At 36.8% G+C, this 12,012-nt stretch overlaps 1 protein-coding gene across 3 annotated transcripts; it reads left to right on the top strand.

Moving 5' to 3' along the window:
* Nucleotides 1-334: 334 nt before the first annotated feature.
* On the top strand, nt 335-11,447 carry LOC105702478. 3 transcript variants are annotated; one of them, XM_012430071.1, is made up of 4 exons: nt 335-422; nt 4,494-4,674; nt 6,541-6,896; nt 10,639-11,447. In XM_012430071.1, the coding sequence occupies exons 3-4, from the start codon at nt 6,572-6,574 to the stop codon at nt 10,731-10,733; spliced, it is 420 nt and encodes a 139-aa protein (XP_012285494.1). In that variant the 5' UTR covers nt 335-422; nt 4,494-4,674; nt 6,541-6,571; the 3' UTR covers nt 10,734-11,447. The 3 variants fall into 3 exon arrangements, with proteins under 3 accessions (XP_012285494.1, XP_012285493.1, XP_012285495.1); XM_012430070.1 differs by lacking the exons at nt 335-422; nt 4,494-4,674 and adding an exon at nt 4,720-4,868; XM_012430072.2 differs by lacking the exons at nt 335-422; nt 4,494-4,674; nt 6,541-6,896 and adding an exon at nt 9,812-10,512.
* Nucleotides 11,448-12,012: the final 565 nt, after the last annotated feature.

Genomic DNA, 12,012 nt, shown 5'->3' with positions numbered 1-12,012 from the left:
GACTCCGTACGCGCGCGCACCTCCTATGAAATCGATGTAGCCGGCTGTTCCGACCACGTGTTTTTCGAGAACCCCGTCGAGGGAGGAGTGCCGCAAAAAATCTGAATCTACAAGTACGGTTCTTTTAGATCAGTATTCCGAGATGACTTTAAATGCGCCACTACTTTGTAGGGTTTATTTCCAGTAGTTAGTTTCGGAGTTTGAGCGATTCTTTTCGGACGTCGAGTAGGCGTTTCCAGATGGCGCCACCGAGCAATCCCGTGTCGCGTGCTCGAGGGAACCACCGGTTAAACTTCATCCGGTGATTTCCCGTTACTCTCCGACGATGGTGGATCTGAGCAGCGGTACCGAGGGCCTTATTGAACACGGCTTCAGCAACGGCGTGTTCGTCCTGCCAGCGGCTGTCGTCGTTTCCCTCTCTGGTGAGAAATTTCATTTTAAAAACCACCGCCCGTTTCCCTGCGTCCGGTCTGACACTTGTCACCGCCTCGTGTAACATATGGTTCCCTATCTAGGTCGTTAACTCTGATAAACAAGCGTTCGTACCCGTGCACGACACTAATGCATTTCCTCCGCAATGCTTGGGCATTTAAAACGCGCGTTGGGAGAATATAGAGATTTTTATAATAATTTATGCTTATGCGTTATATATGTTGTAGGTAATATGATAAACTGGACACCGTCAGGGTTAGATAATTGTGCGTTTTTCGAGGTTTTTGACGTATATTAAGTAAACTACATAGTTTACCGAAGAAAATCGTAGAAAATAAAAAGTGCCAGGACAATTGTATGACGATTTAGAACACTCTGATAATCGAGAAACTCGCATTTCATCGGGATAAAGGCTAAATAAGTGTCTTATGCGCTTCTATGCTAAAACGATGGTAATGTAAGGTCTAGGAGTGAAAATTTAATTGTCCTGGAAATCACAGATGGCGCAGGTGATCATTCTACAGTCAATTAGGGCCTCAGAAACCATAAATCTAGAAGACTTTTGGAGTTTTACTTCGATTTCTCTACAATTATTGTACGAAAACGACCGGTGGAGTACGCCATTTAGTATAATACCCAATATAATTCGACACAGTTGTCAATATAAAAACGAACGGCGGCAACGAAGGTAATTAGAAAAATCTTTACCGGCGTCGATCAAGTTCCTCGACGTGTTTCAGTTCACCTTAAAACGCGAGTCGGGAGAATTTCGAGATTTTTATAATATTTTATTTTTATGCATTATATATGTGATAAGTAACGTGATAAACCGGACACAGTGAATCAGGGTTGGGTAATTTCGCGTTTTTCGAGGTTTTTGACGTGTTTTACGTAAACCAAGTAGTTTAGCGAAGATAACCGTAGAAAACCTGTAAATTACGTTTAGAATATGAAGAATTCCGTAGACGGACGATATACAGCATCGTCTAGGTAATAAACGTTTTTTAGCGCATATGTAAACACGGAAATATTTTAATAAACTGTGAATTAATTTGGCGCTTGTGTTCAAAATTGTTTAGAATTTTACATTTCCAATATGGCGGATTCCATAGATGCATGTATTCGCGAGGTTAACGTCTTTTAGCGCTTCTATAAATACGTAAAAATTGTTAAGAAATTATTAATCTGGCGCTTGTATTTAAAATTCTTTCGATTTAACCCTATTAAGCATTAAATTTCTCCCTGCATTTATTATATTTTATTTAGAAATGGAAGAGCGTAATATACTTCGAGCATGCATAGAAAACTAGAGACGTATTAAACGTTGTAATATACACGTAGAAAACCACGTATATTACATGACGTATTATACCTACCCAACCCTACAGTGAATAATATCCGGTCATTGTAAACGTTGCTTTATTTATAATGCCCGTTTTTATAACTTTACCCGTTATATATAATATATGTACGTAGAGGTATATATGGTTTCAAGTCAGGAACTGAATGCAACATGTAAAGAAAACCCGTTTAGGAGGACAAACCTATTTTTTTTTTTTATGAGACTTTTGCCTTCATTTAACGAGGCTTCGACTCTATCAGTGGTATTGACCATCTTTATCTAATCGTTTAACGCGTGCGACAATTTCAGAAAAAGAGGGTAGAAGTATCGTATAACATTTTATTGAACCTGTTGTCACTGTGGAAGTAGAAGTGAATGGGTAAATCTGAGCAAATACTCTACAGCGATTATTGTAATAACAAGTAAAGACTTTACTCGTTATTACAATAATCGCAGTGTTAAGGCCGTAGTCTTTACTCGTAATACAATGTCACGATTCAACTGATATTTTCTCATTAACGATGCTTTTATTCCTGCAACTCCCGTCCTCTTGTGTAAATCTGAGCAAATACTCTACAGCGATTATTGTAATAACAAGTAAAGACTTTACTCGTTATTACAATAATCGCAGTGTTAAGACCGTAGTCTTTACTCGTAATACAATGTCACGATTCAACTGATATTTTCTCATTAACGATGCTTTTATTTCTGCAACTCCCGTCCTCTTGTCAAGGTTTCATTTAAACGATCACGATCACGGCCGTTTCATATCTACCGCACTTAACACTCGACATCACATCTCATAACACAAAGTACTTCAATCATCAACTCTTTAAAATAGATCCACCTATATATGCGTACTTCACGGGTATATTTAAACGAGAAGAAGAAATGAAATCTGCGGTCAACAATTCATAAGTATCTTATGCATCAGGTAGCTCTTAAGGTGAAGTGAAAACACGTCGAGGAACTTGATCGACATCGGTTAAAAAGGATATCGACATCACATCTCATAACACAGGGTACACTATTTCAATGATCAACTCTCAAAAATAGATCTACCTACATATGTGTACTTTGCGGGGATATTTAACACTAGGTTTACGGGCGTTTTATATATACCTGTTTCTACGAGCACCGTCAAATTGACGGGTAAACGAAAACACGCATTTTCTTTAAAAAATCGATTTATTCAAATTAAGTCTGAATTAAACAACACTAGGCTTTACGTTTAAATGAATTATTAATAAGTAAAAAGTCCTTTTTTAAAAATTATCACGGAAATTATTGGAATGCTCGTCCTCTCATCCTCGGAGTCAGAACTAGAAAGAATGCGCATCCTTTTCTTGCTACGACACCCTTTCAAGAAGTTTTCCTCTTCACTATCCGAAGATCCTTCTATCTTTCCACTTTCAATGCAAACTTTCACTCTCATCTTCGCCTTACACTCTCTGCAACGAAGCAAATATATATGGACTGTTTATGAAATTAGCTAGTCCGTCAATTTGACGGGTTTCGTAGAGATAGGTATACTACATACAGATTTTAATAATTAGAAGGCTTAGGAAAAAATAATTGTGGGTACAAATTCTTTGGATGAAATGATTAATTTACGATACAAAAATGGTTAAAATTAATCCTATGGTTTTTTCGGTATTTCTTTTCGAAGTTTGAATTCCGTCAAATTGACGGGTCCCGTAAACCTAGTGTTAAACGAGAAAAGGAAATTAAATCTTCGGCCAACAATTTATAAGTATCCTATGCATCAGGTAGCTCTTAAAGTGAAGTGAAAAACCTCGAGAAACTTCATCGACGTCAGTAAAAAAGGATATCGACGTCACATCTTATAACACAGAGTACACTATTTCAATTATCAACTCTCAAAAATAGTGCCACCTACATCTGCGTACTTTGCGGGTACATTTAAACGAAAAGAGGAAATTAAATCATCGGCCAACAATTTATAAGTATCCTATGCAGCAGGTAGCTCTTAAGGTGAAATGAAATACGTCTTGGGACTTGATCGACGTCTGTAAAAAAAGGTTCTTCCAAACACCTACATTGCCAATGTTTGTTTCTACATAAACAGCTGTGTCGAATTATATTGAGTATTGTACTAAATGGCATACTCCATCCGTCGTTTTCGTACAATAACTATAAAGAAATCGAAGTAAAAACCATGGAAATCACCTGGATTCATGGTTTCCAAGGCCCTAAATGACTGCAGAGGGACCCCCTGCGCCATCTGCGATTTCCATGTCAACTAAATTTTCACTCTTAAACCTCGCATTACCGTCGTTTTAGCGTAGAAGCGCATAAGACACATTTTCGCCTTAATCCTGTTCAAATGCGAGTTTCTCGATTACCAGTGTTCTGAATTATCGTACAATTGTCCTGACCCTTTCGTTTCTCATATTAGAGCCTTCAAGAATTGGATACCGATTGAAATATGAGAGCTGGACGCCGTTTTGGCTCTGGTCTGGGCCAAGTTAAAAGATCTATCTTCAAAAATTCCAAATTTTGAAAGTGTCCGGATAATTCCTAGGTGCTCACGAGTCGTGTGTTAAAGTTTCAGAGTTCTATCCAACAACCTTAAAAAAAGTGTGTTATTCGAATCGACTGTTTCGAGGGGAGTTTCACTTCACCTTAAGAGCTACCTCATGCGCAACTCGTTTTATTATTCCAACACGTTGATTCATCCGATTTATTTTGAAAACAGGAAAAAGCACGCATTCACTCCGGCCTAGACCGTCGAACGTGGAAGGTAGCAGCACGATCTTTCTACCACGTTGGAAGTTATTACGTTATTTCTAGCTACGTCACCGACTACTCGTCCCGTCCCTGGTTGAACTCGTCCAATCGGGTCTTCGTATCACTCTGTAGATATCTTCCCACAAAAGGTGACCGACCTTCCATTCGGAACAGTTTGTTGTTCACGAGTTTTTCGAGAGACTAACGAGTCTTGCGGTTGCGTTGCATTCATTCTTGTATATAGTTTTATTCATTATTGCATATCATTTGTGTATTGTATAAGACTTTGGGACTACCGCGCTGACACGTGGCTTTGACGTCTGTAGATATTTTCGTTAATCAGGTGCGTGTGTAACATTGGTGGTGATAAACACTGTTAACATATGGCAGCTAATGCATTACATGATTTCCTACTTTTGTAACTGTGAGGTCAACAAGAAAATTGTTTCATTTTGTCTGTCACATGAATTGCATTTTTTTTTTTCCAGTAGTAAAGAATATTGGTAATATATTGGGGTAATATTGGATCAATATTATCTATTACCAGCTAATATTTCGCGTCAACAAGAAAATGTTTGATTTTGTCTGTTACATGGATTGCATTTTTTTTTTCCTGTAGTGAAGAATATTGGTAATATATTGGATCAATATTACCGGCTAATATTTTGCGTCCCAGTGAATTCAATGTACCAAGACAGTATTGAATATTAGTTAATATTTGAAGAATATGTGAAAATATCGGTATGTCTATAGACATTTACTTTAATCAGGTGCGTGTGCAACATTGGTGGTGATAAACGCTGTTAACATATGGCACCTAATGCATTACGTGATTTCCTGCTTTTGTAACTGTGAGGTCAACAAGAAAATTGTTTGATTTTGCCTGTCACATGGATTGCATTTTTTTTTTTCCCCAGTAGTAAAGAATATTGGTAACATATTGGGGTAATATTGGATCAATTTTGTCTATTACCAGCTAATATTTCGTGTCAACAAGAAAATGTTTGATTTTGTCTGTTATATGGATTGCATTTTTTTTCTAAGTAGTAATGAATATTCGTAATATATTGGGGTAATATTGGATCAATATCATCTATTATCAGCTAATATTTCGCGTCAACAAGAAAATGTTTGATTTTGTCTGTTACATGGATTGCATTTTTTTTTCTCAGTAGTAAAGAATATTCGTAATATATTGGGGTAATATTGGATCAATATCATCTAATATCAGTTAATATTTCGCGTCCCAGGGAATTCAATGTACGAAGACAGTATTGAATATTAGTTAATATTTGAAGGATATGTGAAAATATCGGTATGTCTGTAGACATTTACCTTAATCAGGTGCGTGTGTAACAATGGTGGTGATAAACGCTATTAACGTATGGCAGCAAATGCATTACGTGATTTCTTACTTTTATAACTGACAAGGAAGTATCCCAGGTCGATCTCTCCGATTTGATATCTTTTATAATATGTTATAGCAGACTAAAAACTAAGCGACACGTATTTTTTTTTATCAGCCATTAAACACTTTAAGGGGGTGAAACCACCATCCAAAATAAGGCATGTCAAGGGGCAATTTGGCAGTTTCACCCCCAAGAATATAATATTTTTTAACCAATCCACCTAGATAAGCTTTCTCGTAACGAGAAATAAAAAATAGAATTCTCTCAATTAAAAAAAAAAATAAGGGGTGAGCCGCCCCTCACAGGCCTTGCTTTAGATAGTAGTTTCATCCCCTTAAAGTGTTTAATGGCAGATATAAAAAAATACGTGTCGCTTAGTTTTTAGTCTACTATAACATATTATAAAAAAAATATCAAATCGGAGAGATCGACCTGGGATACCTTCCTTGTTAGAAGGAATAAAGGAAGTAATAGACGAATCTCGGTTCAACGCTTATACATTTCTATTATTATATATCTCACTTGAGTTGTCTGCAAATCAAATCATTTACAATAAGAATAACATATAAAGGGATTGTAAAGAAACGGGGGAAAAAAATTCGACAGAACCCCAATTGAAGGCCGAAGGTACCGGAAGATGTGGACGATACTGGCAAGCACCTTGCTGGCCCAGGTTTCTGCTGATAAGGAACTCGATGATGCCATCGTCGAGGACGAGCCATCCTCGGGCGAAGCTCCGGACCTTCCTGGTCTCGGCCAGAAGTTGCCAACTCCAGCTGAGCTCCTGAAAATGCTCGACTCGATGGCCGGCCTCTCCGAGGAAGACAAGGAAAATATTAGAAGCGAGATCTTAAAAAATCAGCAAGGACAAGGACATGCCAAAGCTTTGTCCGCTTCCAGTGACTTCACCACGGAGACTGCCCTCCTCTTGGTCCTTCTAGGAGTAATCGCTCTTGTTTTTGGTAAATATTTTGTTTTTAATCGTTTCATTTTCTAAAATTTTAGAAGGTCAGTAGATCGTGAAATGCATTTTAATCAATGTGAATTTAAGGTGAAGTGAAACACGTCGAGGAACTTGATCGACGTCGGTAAAAAAGGTTCTTCTAAATACCTACGTTGCCGACATTCATTTTTATATTGACAGCTGTGTCGAATTATATTGAGTATTGTACTAAATGGCATACTCCATCTGTCGTTTCGTACAATAATTATAAAGAAATCGAAGTGAAACTCCAGAAATTCCCTGGATTTATTTTTGAGGCCCTAATTGACTGCAGAATGACCCCCTGCGCTATCTGTGATTTCCTGGTCAACTAATTTTTCACTCCGAGACCTCGTATTACCATCGTTTTAGCATAGAAGCGCATAAGACACTTTTTTAGCCTTTATCCCGTTGAAATGCGAGTTTCTCGATTATCAGAGTCTATTTTTGAGGCCCTAATTGACTGCAGAATGACCCCCTGCGCTATCTGTGATTTCCTGGTCAACGAGACCTCGTATTACCATCGTTTTAGCATAGAAGCGCATAAGACACTTTTTTAGCCTTTATCCCGTTGAAATGCGAGTTTCTCGATTATCAGAGTGTTCTAAATTGTCGTACAATTGTCCTGACCCTTTCGTTTCTAATATTAAGGCTTTCAATAATTGGACATCGATTGAAATATGAGAGTTAGATGCCATTTCGGTTCTGGTTTGGGGTAAGTTAAACAATTTCTTTTCCAAAATCCAAGTTTTGTAAGTATCCGAACAATTGTTAGGTGGTCACGAGTCATATCTAAAAGTTTCAGACAGTTCGATCCAATACCCTTAAAAAAAAGTGTTTTATTCGAATCGACTGATTTGAGGGAGGTTTCACTTCACCTTAAGAGGTAATGAAATGGTAGAGGAAATATTTGCTAACAAGGTTGTTCTATTTTATGTCTTACAGTGAATCAAAGATAACAAATGTTTTTACACGTTTAAAAATGCCGCACGTAAGAAAGCTGGACATTTTTTATTTATTTCAAGATTTACATGATTCCAGGCGATTGACAAGTCTGAAATAAACGGTTCAGGTGTTTTTAGACATTAGGGAAGATTATTGAAGAACCAATGACACGAACTTTTTACGATCTGCGTGTTCAACAGATATCAACAATTAAAGTGCAAGAAAAAATGAAAAGGTGCTTTCTGTTGGCTATTTTTTAATAGAATTTACACATTTATTTCACCAAAAACCGTGGCATCAGTTTTTTAATCTGTCCTAGCATTTAAAATTATAACTTTTTGTTCCAAATTTGTCGTTTTCCTGGGATCGTGTACACGGTGGAAACAAAGTCATCCGCAGATCTGTTGTTATGTTTAAAGACTTTAAATATTTTTCTCTTAAATTCTTCTTAAAACATAACTTAAAACAGCCCCGTAAGCAAACATTTCCTTTATCTTCTTATTTTTTTTTTTAAACTCCTCTTAAATAAAATGCACTTCACAATCTATTACCCCTTTAAGGCCCAACTTCGAAAAGGGGAAGAAATAAACTTCCTCTTTTTCGGATTTTTCTTCGATTTTCCAAAAATCATTCTCTTATTTCCTATTAGAACGTTGCTTCGTTCTCGCATTTTAGTTACTTAATTTAAATTAATGCCTATGTTGAAAGATGCAGAACTACTGCATTGACGAAGAATTGTTAACTTGTCTACGCCGAATAGCTTCCCCCTAGTTTCCATTTTGTTTTAATGATAACGCGATGCGATACTTCCCAGACAGCACAAATACATAGCACAGAGGTTCATAGAATATTCCTTGAAAATATTTCAATATTAATAGGACATGGATTTATGTGCTATGTACATTTTTTTAACATAGGACGAATGTAGTTTTGGTCAATTTTTTTATATTCGAAATATATTTAACGAAACATTGTATGAACATGGAATTGATACTTCTTACACATAAGAAATAGCATGTCATATACATATCTGAATGATATTTTTTGCCACGCAAATAAAAATGCAAAAGGTTCATGTTTCAGTATTCTACTTTTAAATAAGTGTCAACATTTGGTGAGATAAAATATTGAATCACTGAAACGTAAGCACCTACTTTTACAAAAAATAAAGTACTCACCCAGGGAATATAAATTTAAAGAATAGGTCCACGTATGTGCTTTCAAAATAGAGTAATAATGTATTATTATTATCGCACGAATTACTTAGCATGTTTTGATTTTCTAAAATAAGGGTGTATGTGAAAATGTATAAAATAATTGTTAACTTTAGTATTTCAATGTTACATTACAAAACTTTTCTAACACTTGCAGTATTTATAGAATAGTATCCCATATTTCAAATGACATTGCTAAACCAATATTGTGTATATACATATTTATAAAACATTAAATATTTCGACTATATCTGGGAAACATTATCATACGTACATAATCTAATAGCGTACTTAAAATATCATTCCAATGTCGAATATACATGAGGAATATTTTCCAACTTCTTTTTTACATTCTATGAATATTTTATGCTGTCTGGGTTAGGAGTGACTAATTTTTCACTGAATTGTGGACAAAAGGATAACTTATCCTGAATACTGCAAGTGTTAGAAAAGCTTTGTAATGTAACATTGAAATACTAAAGTTAACAATTATTTTATACATTTTCGCATACACCCTTATTTTAGAAAATCAAAACATGCTAAATAATTCGTGCGATAATAATAATATATTATTACTCTATTTTGAGAGCACATACGTGGACCAATTCTTTAAATTTATATTCCCTGGGTGAGTACTTTATTTATACCACAAAAGGATAACTTATCCTTTTGTCCACAATAAGGATAAATATTAACATATGCTTGTATTGAAATGATTGACATTAAATAGAAGCTGTGAGGGTTTCCAGGGGAAATCTGATAGGGTAACGATTCACAATCGTCACATCGCGAAGTTTCCGACTTCCCACTTCAATTTCGAAAAGAGTCCTGACGAATTACACCGCGATATGACATCAAAAGAGCATTTCGCTGAGCAATCAAAAAATTGGCCGACCCAGTAAGTCTTTCTCTCGGAGAAATGAACGGTCAGTCAAAAATATCGCTTGCTTGCGACTCGGTGGCAATATTCTCCGATAATATTGGGAGCTGATCCCGAAGAGGTTAATATCTAATCGACGGCTCCAACCTCGACGTTCTAATCGATTAATAATCGCCACGAAGTCGGCAGTCATCGTTTAAAACTGGGTCGTAAAAAGTGCTATCGAGTCGAGGGAATCGGAGTAAAAAATATCGACCTGCAGGCCTTTAGAAATTGAAGAAAAAAAAAAATTGAAATGGCTGAAGACGTCCTAGAGAAGCTGAGGAACATCAATGGAGTTTCGGAGGACCTGCAGAAAAAGATCCTCGAGATGGTGCAGAAATATCGCCAGCTTGACGAGGAGGGGAAAAAGGACTTTAACGAGGAAGCAAGAGACGCCTTCAGGAAGTCTTTGAGTCAGATTTCGAGGGACCTTGTGAAGAATTCGACACTGGCAATGCTTTATCAATCTCATGCCCTTATTATAATCGCCGCTCTGGTTATAGTTTTTATATTCGGTACGACATAACGAGGAAAATCGACCTACGACAAATCGGCATCTCACACCTATCAGAAAATAACTTTCTCATATTCATAATTCATTGCGCCAAATAATAATTAATTCCTATTTTCTCTGTTTGCAGTATTCTTCGGCTACAAGCTGTACAGGAGTCTGTCCGAGAGGGAAAGGAAACGCGAGGAGAAGAAGCGAAACAAGCAAATGAAGAAGAAAAAGTAGCGAAGCCAATTGTCAATTGCCAATTGGTCAATTTTGACATTGTCATAAATGGGGTTGCGATAAGGAAGGCTTCGCAATTTCGGGGGGTTTCAAGACTCGCATTTTTGGGGGCAGAAAGTTCCGTTCAGGGTCATGGATCATTGTTGATCGAAGACCTGCATATTTTTAAGTTACAAGAAAGCATTTATCCCCTGAGAGTATTTTGTTTACCGCCGCGGTTTAATGTATTTTCGAAAATAAATATTCCTATTTATGGATACGATTTCAGACATTTCATGAATTGATCACGTTTCATATTTAGATTTATAAACGACATACTCTGGCCCAAAATTACGAAAGAGACGGTGAAAACTTTAAAAATGACATGACGCGAGGAGAAGAAGCGAAACAAGCAAATGAACAAGAAACAGTAGCGAAGCCTCTCATTACGCTCAATTTTGACATTATCATAAATGAGTTTGTGACAAGGAAGACTTCGCAATTTCGGGGGGTTTCAAGACTCGCATTTTTGAGGGCACAAAGTTCCGTTCAGTTATGGATCATTGTTCATCGAAGACCTGCATATTTATAAGTTACAAGAGAGCAATTATTCCCTGAGAATACTTTGTTAACCGCCGTAGTTTAATGTATTTTCGAAAATAAATCTTCCTATTTATGGATACGATTTCAGACGTTTCGTGAATCGCTCAAGCTTCATATTCAGATTTATTTTCAAGATAATATATAAAAAGTGAAATTTCGCGAGTTTCAGGACCTACCTTAGGGTCTCCATATTCACGTTTTAAAGTATGGAACGTTTTGAGACACCCAGTTCGTAGAAAAGTTTTATGAACGATTCAGCTTTCGGATGCCACTTTCACATCCCCTTAAACCTGCAATGATCTCAACAGCCGATGCTGCAAAAGCTAAACAATAAAACCAGGAACGATCTCTCGACAGACGTTTATTGTCCCGTATACGAGGGAAGATTCAATGATGTGGCACTAGGAAGCCCGAAACAATGTTTCGGGGCTCTTTTACAAACGTATAATCCTAATTTCATGCATTTTTCCAACCATGCCAGAAGAACGGAAGCAAAGCATTTCCGCCGTCCGCAATCTTTATCGTTGAGTATTATACCTAATGTCGCGTCGCTAGCAACATTCCTATTTACAGTACACCTTACATCTACATATACATATTAGTTATACAATTACACACAATTATTTGCAGTCGTTTAGCGGAGACTCGTCGGACTTCAATCTCGACGATTGTTAATTTGTACCAGTGAAACTCCTCA

The sequence above is a fragment of the Orussus abietinus genome, unplaced genomic scaffold (genome assembly GCF_000612105.2).
Source record: "Orussus abietinus isolate OABI.00-Male unplaced genomic scaffold, Oabi_2.0 scaffold309, whole genome shotgun sequence".
In the NCBI taxonomy this organism is placed as follows: domain Eukaryota; kingdom Metazoa; phylum Arthropoda; class Insecta; order Hymenoptera; family Orussidae; genus Orussus; species Orussus abietinus.
Note: the sequence above shows the minus strand (reverse complement) of the source record. Positions and strands in the feature narration are given on the sequence as shown.